The sequence below is a fragment of the Eucalyptus grandis genome, chromosome 2, assembly GCF_016545825.1.
Source record: "Eucalyptus grandis isolate ANBG69807.140 chromosome 2, ASM1654582v1, whole genome shotgun sequence".
NCBI classification, from domain to species: domain Eukaryota; kingdom Viridiplantae; phylum Streptophyta; class Magnoliopsida; order Myrtales; family Myrtaceae; genus Eucalyptus; species Eucalyptus grandis.
Genome location: NC_052613.1, coordinates 8,678,328 through 8,695,705, shown reverse-complemented (window position 1 = coordinate 8,695,705; position 17,378 = coordinate 8,678,328). Strand labels below are relative to the sequence as shown.

General features: G+C 40.7%; 2 protein-coding genes across 4 annotated transcripts; both read right to left on the bottom strand.

Moving 5' to 3' along the window:
- Positions 1-1,614: 1,614 nt before the first annotated feature.
- Positions 1,615-7,280, bottom strand: LOC104421471 (protein DENND6A). Of its 3 annotated transcripts, none has more exons than XM_010033442.3 (4): positions 5,073-7,280; positions 4,744-4,896; positions 2,153-2,449; positions 1,615-2,060 (listed from the first exon to the last, which is right to left on the bottom strand). In XM_010033442.3, the coding sequence occupies exons 1-2, from the start codon at positions 6,674-6,676 to the stop codon at positions 4,839-4,841; spliced, it is 1,662 nt and encodes a 553-aa protein (XP_010031744.1). In that variant the 5' UTR covers positions 6,677-7,280; the 3' UTR covers positions 1,615-2,060; positions 2,153-2,449; positions 4,744-4,838. The 3 variants fall into 3 exon arrangements, with proteins under 3 accessions (XP_010031744.1, XP_010031733.1, XP_010031738.1); XM_010033431.3 differs by having other exon boundaries at positions 1,615-2,065; positions 4,744-4,936; positions 5,073-7,277; XM_010033436.2 differs by having other exon boundaries at positions 4,744-4,936; positions 5,073-7,277.
- An 828-nt stretch (positions 7,281-8,108) lies between these two features.
- LOC104421462 (DNA mismatch repair protein MSH2) lies at positions 8,109-16,471 on the bottom strand. Its single transcript, XM_010033419.3, has 13 exons — positions 16,351-16,471; positions 16,197-16,246; positions 15,878-15,910; positions 14,168-15,241; positions 13,225-13,779; positions 13,045-13,155; positions 12,843-12,932; positions 12,679-12,750; positions 12,266-12,376; positions 11,454-11,580; positions 9,895-10,097; positions 9,360-9,512; positions 8,109-8,737 (listed from the first exon to the last, which is right to left on the bottom strand). Exons 1-13 carry the CDS (start codon positions 16,397-16,399, stop codon positions 8,537-8,539), a joined length of 2,829 nt encoding a protein of 942 aa, XP_010031721.2. The 5' UTR covers positions 16,400-16,471; the 3' UTR covers positions 8,109-8,536.
- Between the last annotated feature and the right edge of the window lie 907 nt (positions 16,472-17,378).

The following is a 17,378-nucleotide window of genomic DNA, read 5'->3' as shown; positions in this document are numbered from 1 at the left end:
ACCATTGAGGGTCAAAAGCAAGGCCAACCTCGCCCTAGCCTCGCCACAAGCAAAGGCTAATATGGCTTTGCCACCCATGGGTGAGGCCGCCTTTGCTAATGGCAAGGCTAGGGCAAGGTTGGTCTTGCCTAAATCTAGGTGAAGCCGCCTCACCAACGGTCCTAGGTAAAGCCATCTCACCTAGTCTTGCCAACCACTATAGGGAAAGTCCAAGGAGGAAGAAAATAATATAAAATAAAAAATTATTTAAAAAATTGCCATGACAATAGTGATCGATGTCCATGTTAGTGTCAACTGGCCAAATTTAACCGAATGGATTGAATTGATACAAATATAAAAATGTTTATGACAGAATTGGCACCGACATAATATGTTTATAACATTTTTAGTATTTTTCTCATATTATTCACCATGGCCCATCAATCCAATTTAAGCCAATGAGGCCCAACACGACCTATTTATGCCCATTTGGCCAACCCAAAAGATCAGTCCAGTTAGGCCCAACGTATGATTGAATTATGCCCAGTCCAGACCCAAAAACCCATCTAACTTTGTCCAAATGTAATCCTTTCCAAAACACAGCTGCTTATTGGCTCGTTATCAAGAAGCCATCTATATAAAATAAAAAAGAGAGATGTGCACTGAAAATTCTAAAATTTATCATAAAAGTATAATTAAATTTTAAAAATTACCAAATATACAATTAAATCCTAAAACTTGTTAAATTGATACAATTGAGTCATTCTATTAACTCTGTCCATTTAGATTAAACTAATGTGGTTTTTTTTTTAAATATTTTTTCTCTTTACACGGCAATAACATAGCTAAAACATGGAACATTAAGCTAAAATGACGTCATTTTGGATTTAATTAACCATAAGCTTAATTAGATTAAAAAAAACACAAAATTGTAGCAAAGGCAAGGGCTTGCCCTCACCATCATTGCCCTTATCACCGAAAAGGGTTGGCAAGGGCTCAACAAGGGTCGATGGTGGTCAATGGGGCCTTGGCCAAGGCCAACAACCCTCCCGACTACAAGCGAGAGCTCAACAACCTTCCACAAGATCTAGGCAAGGGTTGGCGACTTTCGCCTAGCTATAGTGGCCCTTGGCAAGGGTTGCCAAACCGCATTAAGGACCGCTAGTCCTCACAGAAAGCTGTCGACCCCCATCGAGGGCCACCACAACTGGTTTAAGGCTGACGACCCTTGCCCTAATCTAGGTGAGGGTCGCCAAGCCCTCACTTGTGATCAATGAGGGTTGTCAGCACTGGCTAAGGCCTCAACGATCCTCGCCGGCCCTTTTCAATGATGGGGCAGCAGCTACAAGGGCCTATCGCCCTTGTCTTTAGCTTAATTTTTTTTTTTTTCTTTTTTTATGTTTTTGAAATACTTTTTTATTTTATTTAATTAATATTTTGGTTAAATAAATTAAAATTTAAGCTATGTCATTGTCATATTGAGAGAAAAGATATTAAAAAAAGCAATGTCCACGTTTACCATTAAATACACTTTTATAAGTTTTAAACAAATTCTAAGATTTGATTATAATTTTTTTTTTTTTTTTTTTGGGTAAAGAAACAGTTGACCAACTTCGAAAGATGACCAAAATGACAAGCTCATAATCAAAACATGCCCATTAACTTCTCTCTTTTTAGTGTCCACATGTCTATGGCTCCACAGCATGTTAGTGATCTACACCGGCTCTACATGCACAAGCAGGGGCTTCCATCTGCCATGTGGAGACCTTTCGCTGATACACCATCTTCGATGATTTCTCAGAGAACCAATCTTTAGAGCAGAAGGAACACAATGCGGAGACAGTAGTTTGGCCCAAGAAGAGAGGCAAATGATAATTAGAACCAAAAAGAGAAATTCCAAATTGATCCAATATGTGGACTCCATTCCAGAGTCCAATTGACATGACCAACCATCTTGAAGGATTTTCCATCCGAGAAGTTCTTAATTTTCCTTCGTCCTTTCGGTTCTGTCCAAAGGGCGTTCAAAGATGCCAAGAAGCTTTCGTGAAGGGTTGATAGAGCAAAGCTGTTCTGCAACTCCGCTGTGCTACAGCGGCAGAAGAGTCAAAGCAATCCGAGTCAGTTCCACAAGCAATACCAAAAGAGAAAGTAACATAATCGCATTTACTCTCACCTCAATACAGACTTATTAAGCCATCCCAAATTCATTGACAGAACAGGTACAAGATAACAGTGGAATCGTCTGTCCTTGGCATTGTCAGAAGCTTCCTATGACACCGAATAACTTTGACCCGTACAAACAGGTGAGCAGGCAGATCTATCACTTTAATCAACCTAAAGATACGAGAAGACGTGCGGTTTGTGGATTCATAAGTAGAAGTTCCTGCATATCCTTGGGGAGCACATTGAAGAGTGCCTGCAAATCTCCCTTCAGTTTCTCACAAGTTGCTTCGGTGTCTGCACTTCCCTCCTGGACATTTGGCCAAGTAAAACCATTGTTACACTCAGTTCGCGCACTATCCTCAATTTAAAGAAATCGAGTAATTATAAGCACCTGTGAATATAGTGTGAGAGAACAGATTCCTCATCTTTACAATCAGAAGAGCCATCAACATAAAAGTTCCACAGTTGGCTTGTTTTTACTTGTGGGAAAATAACCAAAAAGATGCTATTCATATGACTAAATTAAAAGCATAATACAGGGTGGCTTTTAGGTTTTGGCTGTTTACTCGACAGTTTATAGCTTTGGGATATGACGTTTTGGACAACTATAGAAATGGCTAAGTTGCACTTTTTTTCTGGCTTCCCACAAAAAGGAAAATGAAACAAATTCTACAAGACTCTAAATGTGAATGTCCCAACATAGATTTGCCTATACGTTTAATCCCAAGAGCACATAAGTGAATTCCCTACCATTTGGTTTTAAACATCAGACCAATGGCAGACCCAGGGGGCTGGTATAGGCTGCTGCCCTCCCCAGCCTCTAGATTTCCTGCCAATCATCGTTGTGAAAATTTTGTGTGTACTTTTCCCTAAATTATTTTAAGATTACTTTCATCTGGCCCCCTCAAATTACCTGCACGCCAACCCACGCCAATCTGTCAGTTGCCAATTTAAAAATATCTCATGGGGATTACACATGAAAAAAAATAACTGTTCCCACCTATTTGGGTCAACTGTCCACTTTCTACTCCGTCTGTAAACTTAAATCCACCTGCTACACAGGGCTTCCCTATCAGTTTCATTTTTCCACCCACTTGGCCTATTGATCGGAGAGATTAAGTTATGTTTTTCGAATTCTCAAATCAACTGTGGAAATTCTACAAATTTCATTTTATCAAAAATCAGGACTGAGAAGGGATCAGCATCAACTCTATGTGTGGGAAGTCCTAAGTTGATCATGATTCTGGTTGATGTTTCAAAGGCTAAAGTCAAATATCATATAATTGTAAAGTTCAACATCTTATCAATTATTAATCCCCATATATGTATTAATAAATTTATTTGGTTTAAAATCTCAAGTATGTTAATCCTAGGCAAGTCACTTGGTTTAATTTATCTTCACTATAATTTATGCTTCACTCTACTTAAATTACTTCAAATCATAGAGACAATATATGGCTGGTTTATCATAAAGTTGCAGCTAGGATGATGGGTTTCTAACTAATGCTATTCCTCCTGTTCTAGATCCATAAACCTGTCTACGTTTCATTCGCTACATATTTACTTTCTAGAGTTGTTATGAATGGGAAATTAAATTAAAACCAGATTCAAAATATATCGTGAACATGTAATATCTAAAAGGTAGCTACAGATAATGTCGTTCACCCAAAATATGGTCCATCAAGAGGAAAGTGACCTTCGACTTTATAAAAAACAGAGAAGAGGACCAAACATTTCCTGCTAAAGTTTCATGATAGAGATTCATAATAAGTTATATACAAAAATCGTTCATTTGTAGATCCCTAATCTGACACGCCTATGTTTCTATATAAGTAGATGCTATTTTAAGTAATTATCTATCGAGTTTAAGTAAACTAAGAATTTAATAAAAACTTTCAGTAGTTTTTTAACAACTTCGAGAAAAGCAACCAAGGGCTAGTATAATAAAAAAGGAGAGCATCATGCTGAAAGCTCACTTGTATAGACAAAGCAGGTTCTCAATATCCTAGCAAACATCGCTTTTCACATCCATAAAATTAGTTTCTGAAAGCCATTGGATGTCAAGAAAAATCTTCGCAGATAATCGACAGTATGCTGACATCATCCTATCTCTTGAACCCAAAGAAGATTTCACCTAGAAATTCAGAGACAATTGCCTGACCCTAAATGCTCATCGTATTGGACCACAAAATAAACCTCAATTCATCATCCTTAAGTTGAATTTCACGTTAAAATTCAGTTAGAGTGATCCACAATGGATGGAAGCTTTAATACTGCCAACATGTCATATATATCTCTATGATGGCTGAAAAGGCAGTGTGTTAGTTACATTATAAGTTACTTGGGCCTCCAGCTTGTAGCCAACAAGGTGCATATGGAGGTATACCTGAAGTGACTAATTCCTCTCTCATAATATTTCAAAGAATTACTGCAATTAACTTCCACAAAATGCCTTTTTCAGAACTTCTACCCATTTCTTTCTAGTCAGCAACAAAAGGTATATATATACAGGCACACCACAGATCAAGCTATTGTCATTAAATACAACAGCAGCCCTATCCCTAGCAGTCATATAAGCACATAATGGAAAGAGAACTCTACCTGAATTTCACTGCAAAGATGCTTTTCGATAGCATTAAAAGAATCAACTATTTCAATTTCAGTCATTTTAGAGATGAAATGTTGTATGTCAGTCTTCATTCTTGCCTGCCTCCACAGTCTCTGCTGTTCTTGCTCGGCCACAGCACGCCTTCGCTGAAACCATGGCAAAAAGTTGGGTCCTCTCAAAAAGCGCCTGTATCAAAAGAAATTTGAGCACGTTTCTCTTTTTCTCTTTCACTTTTTCAGCTAAGTGAAACTTAAGCATCCATACATTCAACATACAGACCATTTAACCATGCTCATGAAAAGAAAAGGTCAGATTGACTTACCTGTACAGATCGAGCCAATTAGATTTCATCCTCTTCATTAAGAACTTCCCTGGTCCCCGGGCTGATAAATTTCCTAGAAACTCATCAGTGCTGAATGGGGGAAGAGGAGGAGGATCAACAAAGGGGGAAGTTCCTTCCGATGGTGTGGTAGCTTTAAAGTATGGGCCAAAAGGAGCTAAAAAATTGGTAGTAAGCTCCAAGAAATGCCTGCGCAATATCTCATTGTTAACAACTGACATTGACTCCTCAACCCGGGGTGACAACCCCGCATCAATTAATCTATTCAAAATAGAAGTGTCAGGCTTGGTTATTGCAGAGTAAGTACTCCAGACAGCTTCCTTGTGCTCAGTCATCAGACAAAGAGGACCCTCTCTTCTCAATTTTACAGCATTTAACAAACTGGAAGGAGAAAACTTCTTCAGAGAAAGTTGCTGTAGACCAAATCCATCTGGTCTCCCAGGAACTCTGCCAGTAGACCTACTCGCAAAGGGAAGACGATTTGAATTAGGAGCTGGACTTCCCACCGACACAATATGCGGAATGTTCCGCAGAGCTTTCAGGAAAAAAAGATTTGTCACGCCCAATACCATCGGAGGAAAAGTGTCACCTTCCTGCACACTGTTCAAATGGGCAAACTCCGGGTCGTGGATGGTAAAATAAGGCCTGAAATCAACACTACAGAGGAGCGGCGCAACTAGACTAACAAGACCAGCAACAGCCTCACAACACTGAGGAGGAGTTGGTGCTATTATAAGAATGGGTTCCCCAATCAGTAGCAACTCCCACAGTACCCAAAGCTGCAGAAGGATTCCCCTAAATACCCCAAAAACATCTGAATCATGAAAAAGACCCTGCGGCACAGACTGGTTCGTCGGCAGGAGAGGAGCCATCGAAGACGCAGACTCTTCGAATGCCACCCCTTCCAAAGGTAAACAATGAGCAGGCGGTAAGTTAACTTTTAGAGCAGCATTTCCTATCGGGAGCTCCATGAGCCTTCCTGGTGCTGGAGAAGGCCAGAGAGAAACAAAAGCAGCAATATGCTCCAGAGCAGTCTTTCCGACATCGAAATACAGAGGACCCATGATTTGCAACAGAGGTCTAAATACACTAGAAAAGGGATTCTGTGACAAAATCACAACAGATTTCTGTTCTCCACCTCTCTTTAGCCTCTCATCATGTCTCTGCCTATTAAACACATAACCATACATGTAGCTATAATTCGCACCGTCACCGTTCGGCACCTCGGGTACTCCTCCCTTCCTGGACCGCGCGGACGACTCCCTGCCGTCCGCTTCCATTATCTCCGACGACGACACATTGCTCGATTTACACTTCCTCTGCCTCCTGAACCGGAAGAAGAACATGCAATCGTGGATGCTGGAGCGGTTCTGGTGCTGCGAAACGGAATCCGGGAACGACTTATAGGCGATCTCGAGCTCCTCGTCCTGCGCGAGGCAGCCGGGCGGGTAACACTCCTCGATGAGCTGGCCTCGCTCGAGATCGAACCGGATGACGCAGAAGGCGACCACCCATCGCCGCAGCGACTCCGGATCGAGCTTCGGGCTGGCTTCCGACTTCACGGAAAACGAAGGCGACCGGCTCATCTCCAGGCTTTATTCTCTCGACGCTTATTAGCTACTCGCGCGCGATGACGGCAGGCGAATCGCCATCGTCCTCGCCCGCCATTTGCACCGCCGCACCGACGCGAAAGGGCGCTCGGAAATCAACCGCCGCGCTCGACGGAAAACGAGTACCCTGCTTTGCGAACCGACATTGGATCCAAAACCTAGAAACGAGCAAGCCCGAACGAACCGCGCGGGCACGCGATCTCAATCCGACGGAGCGACGCGGAATTCCCGAGATTCGGGACCCGAATCGAGCGAGCCCGGCGACCGGCGCGGCGCGGATCGCGGGAGCGACGGCGGCGGCCGGAACGGAGCCGGGGAACGGGAATGGGTCTTCGCCGCCGGGGAAGGGAGCCCCGGGCTTGCCGGAAACGGGTCGGGTCGCCGGAAACGGAGAGCGGGTTGAGGTGGTCGGAATCGGGAATCGAGTACGGGGGGAGATTCGACGGCTAGGGAGGGAATCGATGTGGGATGGGATGTCTTTTTCGGTGTCCGCGTCGGGTTTTTTGTGACGTGAGGGGAGAAAGGAACGCAGAGGAAAAAGGTGAGATTTGAAACTTCGCTTCGCCTCCTTTCTTCTTTCTCTGCGCGGTAAGTAATAAGTTAATCCGGCCTAATCCGGTCCGTGATCATTTTCCCCATTTCTAATTTATTTAGAGCTAACCACCCGGTCGCCGCCCTTCCAACATGGAATGAAAATGTGAGAGGTTCGAATCCCCATTTAAGGATGAATTAGTTTCAACAGTGAGTTTCGACTCCCAAAAAAGTAGGATAAAAGTCTGAAGGTAAGAATTAACATAAGAGTAAATTAATACCGATAATAAAAAAATTTATTCAAAGCTGGATCTATTTTGTGAAAAATAAATTATTGAAAATTATTTTTGTGATATTTTAAAATAAGTGTATTTGAAATCTTAAACTTATGCGGTCTAATCCTAAAACTTGTCATTTTTCCATTTATCAAGTTTAACGGTGTTAATGAAAGAATTTTTGCTCTTTTTTCTGTTCTCTTATATTGCAAAAATTTGTATTATGTGATGAGGTGCGTGCATAAACAAAGAAAGGAACCCAATGGATGGAGGGGACGACGGGCAATGGCCGCTGCTTTGGTCGACAGACAATTCGAGCCCCACTAAAATATACCCATGAAGCATACCTACCGTAAGACATCCTCAACGTTATAAATTATTATGACGGTCAACAGTTCCATTTAAATTAGCATAGTGGGCCTGCAATGATATCACTTGGTCATGGTAAGGTTTCCGAAAAACAGTAATTATTGAGTCCCATTTGACCCAGTAATCCCGCATGCAATCGAAGTCAAGGAACCACCAAAAGAGAGCCCAAAAAGACACCTTGGCCTCTAGTAACTGTTGCACAAAACAATTTGCACTAGGAAAACCCAGATTAGAAAGGACAATGCTGCTTATAGGGAAGGAGAAAAACTGTAGACCCGAGGTTGCTGACGATCTGTCCTTCGGGTCCACATGAGTCAACCATTGAGATTCATCAGAAGCAACACATCAGTAGATAGTAGATATAAAAAGGCTCGCCGATAGTTTTACATTCAATCCCTCCATCGATTACTTACATGAGAGAGAGAGAGAGAGAGAGCTACATACAGCAAAGAGGAAGTACCATCTGCATATAAACACGCAGGAGAGGACCGTGGAAGTACCACAGCCACCAAAACTGGTAGGGCATTTACCTAAGCTCGAGATTTGCATTGGCATCTTCAGGCAGAAGTGATACCTGGCACCTATATTCTCACCCTGAGTTGGCTTATTGCATGTCGCTCAAGAAAAGGAGCTTCGCCAAAACACTCCAGCAGAATGCTGCCTATAAGAATTGCCGAAGCCAGCGACAGTCTTTTGCATCTTTCTCCAACTCATCCCTCAATTTGCCTACTTGCAGCAGAGCCTGCTTCAGGTCCATTGTCTCTACTGGAAGATCAGAGAATTCCTTCAAGAACCGATGAGCTCGAGCAGCACCTTTAGACATGTCGTCAAGATCAGGGTTTCTCTTTCGTTTCAGTCCCTCCTGTCAATCATAGTAAGCTTGAGGATTAAGAATTTTGAACCAGTTATTCAAGTCCCATAAACACTCGCAGAAGAATCCTTTTAAGACAGTGTTAACTGCCAAGGAGCTACAGATACTTGCTACCCACCAACTGATGAAAACAACGAAAGAGATAAAATACATCGTTTTCTATAAGCAGATCTCAAGAGCAATGCATGACGTATGGTAGTCTACTGATTGACATGTCCCAGTTCTCTCTTCATAGCTACCTTTATAATATATATTTTCCACCCCCAAGGCTTTAAAGAACCTCCAGTTCACACCTTTTGGAGTCTTAGAAACTATAGAACAGAAAGGTTTGTAAGAAATAGATTTCTTTTTTGAAACCCCAGGGAGCTAAGTGAATTTTAAAAATAAAAGGTGCAAAATATGAGTTTTAAAATTAGATGATACAATGAGTAACAGGAGTGGAAAGTCTGGGGATTGTCTTTGTAATTTTCCTTGAAATTTTAATAGGAGACAGTATTAGCCTTTACGTGAAAATGGATGAATCTAGACTTTCTTTCCAGATAAAGACTACTACATCTGCAATACAGGACATAATTCTCTTCTTACAACTCCTGCGAGACTAGCAAAGGAATACCTTTTCTCCAGGGTCATTTAAAATAACTGCAGCGGGTGAGAAATCCTCTAATTCTGCAGCCTTCTCTCTTGCAAGTGCAACAACACTTTCAGGAAAATTTGCAAACTCAGCAACATGTATACCAAAACTCTGATCACAGGCCCCTGGCTCAACCTGGAATAAGTTATCAAATGAGGCATACTTGTGGAGATAATTCAGTATAAAAAGTTAACTGAAGACTTTAAATCAACCCTCCAGAGTGAAAATTGCCACAAGCTCAAAAAATTGATAAAATGGACATGACAACATATTAAGGGATATATATAATTCATTATTGGATGACTAGTACAGAACGCTGCCCTATAGGAATAACAACTAATTCATTCATACAGCAAACAGCAAATTCACTAAAACGCGTCAACAACAGGAGACAGACAACATGACGAACACAACAGAACGTTCAAAAAGCCAAAACAACAGCAGCAATGCATAGTTGGTCTACTATCTCAAGTAACTCAAATATGTGAAAAAAAGAAATCTATCGACAATGCCCTACCTTGTAAAGCATGGTCAGCTTGCGATTTGATGAGTCAATGTGTGCACTGACATGATAATTTGCTACCCCAACAACTTGCTTCTCATTAGTTTCATCAACATTGTTTTCATTGGCTAAGGCAGTCAGTTCATGGAAGTGGGTTGCAAACAAAGTTGGCGCTTTGATAACCTCAACAAGGTACTCACATATGGCCCATGCTAAACCTGAACAGAATGGAAGGAGATTTAATAAGGTTAATGTATCATTCAGAGAGCGACATTGTAGCAAATACAGAAGTCACAGGCATGTCTTCATCACTATGCCCAAATGGAAGTGTCCCTCTAGACTCCCATCCTCCGGACCTCCCGGTGAGAAAAACTCACAATAGGAAGCTGCCTGACACCTAGAGCATGTGTCCACCCACAATATGTGATAAATAAGATTATACTCTGTGATAGACATGCAGATTGTCAGAAGCTAACATCCTATGTTATTCAGCTCATATACCAGATGTAGGCATATAAAATCATTTATATTCATTTCAATGCAATAATTTGCCTGTTCCATCATGAATTTACTGCTACCAGAGTGCAGACAAGTACTATGGATGTACCCCACAAATGCTCTTTCTGCTGTGGACTTCCTTTACGCGTCTCATTTCCATGATCTACTAATGAATTTGTTCTATCCTAATTTCATTAGATACTTCACACAATTGTGATATCTCACTCCAATCTTCTACAACTGAATTTAAATCAAACAATTAAATGCTCAACAATTAACCTACATTCTAATAAGCATTTCTTGGCAAGTCACATGCCAACATTACGGCCTGCAGAAAAGCAATTTGCTGGTTGAATTTGACTTCTATGTGAAATTCCAGAAAGTTAAAAAAGTTACAAACTTTAACAAGCAAATATAAAATTTAGTCATTGTTTACTACAAAGAAATAGAAGGAATTGATTCCACAGCATTGAGCTGTGACAAGTTTGACAGGACATCTTGTATAATGAATGGAAATCTCAAACATAAGTATCACCTCTCATTTCCTCTTTCTGGGGGCAGTATATTGGGAACCCAATGAAGAATAAGAATTTTTTTATGCCACAGCCACTCTTGAGGGCAGGCACAAATATTTTGTTCTAACCATGCTCCATGCAGGCTCGATTTATTTGTGCCAGAGAGATTTCACTCTCTGACCAAAAGCAAAAAAGACTTGCAATCTTGTATATTTGCTGTATAGATTCTCTCTCTTGTTTTATCACTATGTTTCTGTGGCATGACATTTGCCATGCAGGCAGAGCAGAAGGCTGATATACAGTCAAGGATTCATATCTCATCAACCAAAATGAAAAGAGAAGAATCTCATACTTAATTTGCGATATCTTAAGGGTCCTATGCCCTAACTGTAGCAATCTAGATCTTTACAGTTCACAATTACTGAATAAACAAGTATGAACTTAATTTGCATAAACAAAGAAGCAGCAGAGAGAGAGAGAGAGAGAGAGAGAGAGAGAGAGAGAGAGAGATAGGGAGGGAGGGGGAGGGAGGGAGGGAGGGATTTATAGACAAGAACCAACCAAATCCATCGTAAGTTGATGTCCCACGACCCAACTCGTCAATGATTATCAACGATCTATCGGTAGCTCCTTTCAGGATTGAAGCTGTTTCAAGCATCTCTTGCATAAAAGTGGACACTCCACGCATCTAGAGAGATAGAGAAGATAAAAATTTAAGAGTTGCAAGACAAAGTCAACCAAGGCAATTTATTTGAGACAGATCAAAAGTTTCAATCAAGTTTAATAACAGAAATATCATTGAAGCTGCAGAAACTACATAGTCAAGGAGCAAAGACAGACTACAGTCAGAAAGGATCAGATAGACTGATTGTTTTTGCAAGTTTAGGTGACTAGTTACACCTTGAGGCCAAATTTACTAACAGTTGACAAAAAGAGATAGAACAGCTATCTCTAGCAAAAGCAACTTCAACATTGTGACTCACAATTTCATTCCCGATCACTCATCTAACTCTAAATTCTAACTCTTTCATTGATTCTTACATAAGTGTACATGAAAAAAGAACACTAAGTAGACATATACGTAAATTATATCATGTATGAGCGAGAAAACAAGAGCCCTCTTTCTGTGAAGGATTTCATTCTAGTTCAGGCAGGAGGATGAATTGATCTGACAATGCAATTAATAATACAAAAAATATGCGCACTGAAGATAATATGTCATGCTGTTGATGAATGAGACATTTTCACCAATCTCAACTTTGAGTTGGAAGACATGACTGTTATCTGTTTGGTAAAACATTCTACTAAAAGATCTATGTATCCAGTATTAAATGGTACACGAACAAAGTTAGAGAAAATATCCCTAAACTCACTTGGCAGTCACCAGCTCCCACACGAGCAAAAATGCAGTCTCGAACAGATATTCTAGCCTTGTCACAGGGAACAAAACAACCAACCTGAGCCATCAGAATGTTCACACCAACCTGCAATTATACAAAATATATGACTGAAAAACCAATGGAGAACAAATAGCAAAATGCAATTCCTACAGTCATGCGACTAAGAAACCTAAAGGCGATTGTTAGGCTTCTCAAGCATTATAGAGTAAAATGTCTAAAGGGACTAAGTAAAACAGCATTTTTCATCGATCATTAATGTTCAAAATTATTTATTAAAAAAAAAAAAAAAAAAGAAATAAAAGTAAGAGCAAGATTAAATCTCATAAAGGCCGATACTCCAAATAACAAACAAAGTAAACAGCTAAAAACAGGTGCATATACACCACCTGTCTAATAAATGTGGATTTTCCTCCCATGTTAGGTCCAGTGATAATCTGGAACCAACTCTTATCTCTGACCTGAGTACAGAATAGCAACAAAACTCAATAAGCCACTTCAGTTTCAAGATGACTATTGAAAGCCACTCTTTTCATGTAGTAGAAATACTCACTAGCTTACAATCATTGGGTATAAAGTTAACCCAGTCCTGAGCCTCCACACAGGGATGTCTACTTCCTATTAGGACGATATCTCCAACATCCTATAGGAGCAAATCATATATAAAACTTCAGTTGAGGATGATACCAGGAATCAAAACATAATATGAGTTTGGAAGCAAGAAACAAAAAGCAGCAAATGATAAGTAATATTACAGATGGAGTGATATCTGGTCTTGTATATGGAGTTGGGCAACTAGAAGCCAGATCAGCAAAGCTAAGGAGAACATCCATTTCAGAAAGTAATGCAGCCAAAGATTCAAATACCTGCAAAATGACCTTTAGTCCATACATGAACCAGAAATATCCATCTCATAATAGTGGTATTTCACATACCTCTGAGAAGGACACAGATGTGTTAACTACTTTGTCAACGATAAATTTCTGACAACTTTTGTACTCTTCAAGAATCTTCTGGAAGCGGTCTCCCAACTTTTTAAGCTTCGTGTTAGTAAACTTCACTCCATCCTTTCGTGTTTCTAGGACAATAAACTGGGTGGAAAGCTTTTTCCTTATCTTTGGCTCCTCCTTCTTGGTAATTCTAAATACATGCCCAAACTGTGTACCTTTATCTAACTTCAACGCTTTGTCCATAGGAAGATCGAGATCATTGGCAGTTTGTTTATGCAAATTTTGAATCTGCTGTTCAAGTGACGCTAGCTCATCCTTTAGTTCAGCTAATCCAGCATCATAACTAGGAGAGATCATGTATTCTCCATTTTCAAGTTGGTCAAGATCAACAGCAGTTTCAACAAGACTGATGAACTTATTCAAGTGGTCATCATTAGTCAAAATTTGAAGTGCTTCCACATACTTTTCCTTGATCAGTGAAGAAAATTGACCATCATAGTTCTGCAGGGCACTTTTGATATAGGGAACTCTTGCACTGGACTGCAATGTAAAATGTTATCTGAATTAAATAAAGATCCCTATCACTTTATTGTCAAAAATCAGGCACAAGAGCTTGGAGATGGAAAGTATATGCACATTCTATAATGAGAATGATGATAAACCTAACAACACTATTAGGAAAAATATACGGACTACATGACAAGCCACAGATGTCATTTTACCCAGCACAGTATGGCTAAAGTCATCAGATTGTAACACATCATACAGCATAGTCAGTAGAAGACCATAGCAGAGTCATTACCAGACAGGCATCTACAGATAGTTTAAGGGGGTGCGAATGAGGAGGAATTACATTCCAAATGCGATTCACAAGAATAATATGATGCCCACTGAAAGAGTTAATTTCCGAAATGTATGATATTCCTACCTGATAAAGCTTCACAATATGCTGCAGCCCTGCTCTTCTCTTATTAAGATTGTGAACCAATCGCTCGATATCCGAGATCCTCTTAAGATGCTGCCTCAGATCTTGTCGAAGTGCTGTATCATCCACAAATGCTTGCACCAAATCTAGTCTGGTGTTTATCTCACCTACATCTAATAAAGGCTGTTTTAGCCACCTGTGCAACAATCGTCTGCCCATTCCAGCAGTACATGTCCTATTCATGAGACCAAACAAACTAAAATTTTTATTTGCATCAGTTTTGCTTTCCAATACATTCAGAGCCCTCATAGCAGCAGAGTCCAGCCTCATATAGCAGTCGAGGCTATACTTTCTGATACTGTAATTTCCATAGTTACTCTCATCTGCAAGTAATTCTGAATAGGACAATAATGCCCCTAAAGAACCAGGAGCATATTCAAAGTTGGCAATAAGATCTCGAACGGGTTGGACAGGACCTTTGACAAGCCTACCAAGATCTTCCACCAAATCCCTTGTCTTAAACTCTGTTTTCTTTCTTTCAGTTACCATCACCCCACATCTAGTCAAAGCATCACGCAAAGCCTTATTTTCATTGCCTTTGCTACCCTCCACAGGCAGTAAGCATTCTTTGCAACCAAGGGCAACTAAAGCTGACTCCAAATTAGTGAAGTGGCTATCATCAATAAATTCAGCCAATCCAAGAATCCTGTTGGTCAAATCAACATAACCTAGTCCAACAGTATACCCGGCATCACGAAAGATCGGAACTATAGCCACGACAACTGGGGACTCTTGCATATCACAGTTGGCAAACAAAACATCTTCAAAACTGCCAATATTTCCAGGACTTCCGGTCTTCACCAATCTCCAATTTGAGCCACTACCTTCATAGACCTCCAAAGTATGGTCTGTTCTCTCCAGAAGTAGATCACGAGCAATCGTTTCAAACATATTTTTATTGACGCTTACACTGGAAAGGCCATTGGGTCCATTACCCAATTGCCGCAAGGCTGTAGTAGTATGGTAATATGTCTTTGCAATGAAGACAGCATTTTCACCATGAGCAGTATAGTAATCCTGCATAATTATTTTCACCATGAAATGATAACCAAGAGTTAAATCAGTAGGAACAATTTGTATGCTACACAATGAAATCAGGTCTTTTTACTCAAACAAAACACTCCAAAACAGTATATTGAAAGAGCCTAGGTATTTAGAGAACAAGTTGGAAACATACACAGATTCTTGTATTAATTCAGCAGCAAAGGACCAAGTTAAGTTCATCTTTGTAAACAATCCTAGCTATGACTGCTCATCTAGTTGCATCAACAACAATGAACCATTATCAAGAAACGAGTTTAATAGTTACTACCTTCGTCTCTCTTTCTTTCTCGAGAATAAGTCATGACTTATTGCTTACAGCTAAGAAAAGGATCCGGAACAACTTATCTAGGACATGCGATTGGATGCAGATATAAAGTTAAATTCTTTCAAAGGATACAAGCTTCTCCTTAAGTGAGGTTATATGCAACTAGTGTAAACCATTCACCGCATGGCTTAATAAGGCAATTTTCTCAGGTAAGTAAAGTGGTCATATGGCATGATATGCCGCCTCATTAATATCCACAAAGAGGAAACTGGTTTCACAACAACACAAAGCAAAGCTGCAGCCAACATCACCCTCTCGGTAAATAACTAAGATAATGGACCAACCCGGCGATCGAAGAACCGAACAGCCCTCGCGTCCTGCAACAAAGTCAAAAAAAAAAAAACCGATTACGCAACGAAAGACGAAAACTTTCCACACTTCAAACCGCTCAAAAACCAGAAAAAGAAACCAGAGATTCGCTAGAAACTTCCCAAATGCCCTAAAAATGCAAGGCCAGAACAGTCTAACCCCAACGAATCAACCAATGTGGCTGCATCTTTCACTGTAATCCCTTCCCTCATTCTCTCTCTCTCTCTCTCTCTCTCTCTCTGTGGACAAATGCAAGGCTTTCCCTTCGTTGAAAGATGGAAGAAGAACACTTACGCTGGGCAGGCCTCTGAAGAAGGCGAGAAACCCCTGAGCTTGCTTGACATCTGTCAACCAAACAGACCAATCCAAAACGTCACATTCCGGCAGAACTCCGCGGAATCGAATCGCGGGAACTGCAGGCGAAAGCTAGGGTTCCGCTTCTGCTTACCTAGTTTGAACTCGGGAAGCTTGTTGTGCTCCTCGAAGGCCTCCTCCATTTCCACTTCGCGCGCCTCGTAGAGAGAGAGAGAGAGAGAGAGGGAGAGAGATTCTGCTCGTCAGTCAGTCGCTTGCTGAAGAGAGAGAGAGAGAGAGAGAGAGAGTATATAGCGGCGTCGATGGCGGGAAAAGGAGTGGCGGGCAATTTGGCGGTGGCGCGTGGGGCCACGCGCCGGAAGCTCCTCGTCGGCTTTCCTCGCTCCCGTCCGCCTGGCCCGGTGGCCGGGCGATGGGCCCATCGTCGATGGGCCTGCGATCTCTCGGGCTGTTGCGTCTCATCGGGCCTTTTTTCTGTGTAGCTTGGCCCGTATGTGAAAGCGCAAAATGTAAGTTAAAAATTTGGCTTACAGAAGACGATAATAACGATAATAATAGTGATGATAATCAGGAACGATTAAACTAGTTGCTTTCTATCCTCACTTTCGAGCACCAACTCCATGTGGGGACAATTAGATGGAGAGATTCGATTCACCGATAGTGGTCGAATTATGCCTTCTGAAGCACTCAATACTCGAATTCGATTTAGTCTCTCGAGAATGTGACAGGTTATCACGAGAGACTAAGTAAGTGTTCGGAGTGGACTTAAAGTTACTTTTGCGATGAGAAAAAGCATTTTGAAATAGAGAAATCATTCATTAAATTCTCTTAAAGTCTTTTAAATCACTCAACACTCAAGTTCGATTTAGACTCTCGAGACGCTAACAGGCTGTCCCGAAACTAAGTAAGTGTCTGAAGTGCACCCAAAGTTACTTTTACAATCAGAAAAAGCACTTTGAAATAGAGAAATTATTCTTCGGTCTCCCTCGAAAGCTATAACATCTCGAAAAAACTTACATCTAGAAAATTACACAAACAAAAAGCAGATAACTTTATACGTTAGTGTTTGCTCTTTCTGAAATGTTTGAAGTATTCGACGGTTAATAAAAAGTCAAACTCCACGAAGAAAACTGATAATGCAAGATAAGAGACGCACTGAGG

Bases quoted from the DNA above. Each gene is read 5' to 3' on its own strand.
- LOC104421471 (XM_010033431.3), bottom strand. From the start codon at position 6,676: ATGAGCCGGTCGCCTTCGTTTTCCGTGAAGTCGGAAGCCAGCCCGAAG. The intron at 4,937-5,072 runs GTAAGTCAATCT...CTTTTGATACAG, and splicing joins AATTGGCTCGATCTGTACAG to GCGCTTTTTGAGAGGACCCA. The intron at 2,450-4,743 runs GTAGAGTTCTCT...CCAAATGTCCAG, and splicing joins ATCTTTGCAGTGAAATTCAG to GAGGGAAGTGCAGACACCGA.
- LOC104421462 (XM_010033419.3), bottom strand. From the start codon at position 16,399: ATGGAGGAGGCCTTCGAGGAGCACAACAAGCTTCCCGAGTTCAAACTA. The intron at 15,242-15,877 runs GTTGGTCCATTA...ATAATTATGCAG, and splicing joins TTCGGTTCTTCGATCGCCGG to GATTACTATACTGCTCATGG. The intron at 13,156-13,224 runs GTATGTGAAATA...GTCATTTTGCAG, and splicing joins CATCTGTGTCCTTCTCAGAG to GTATTTGAATCTTTGGCTGC.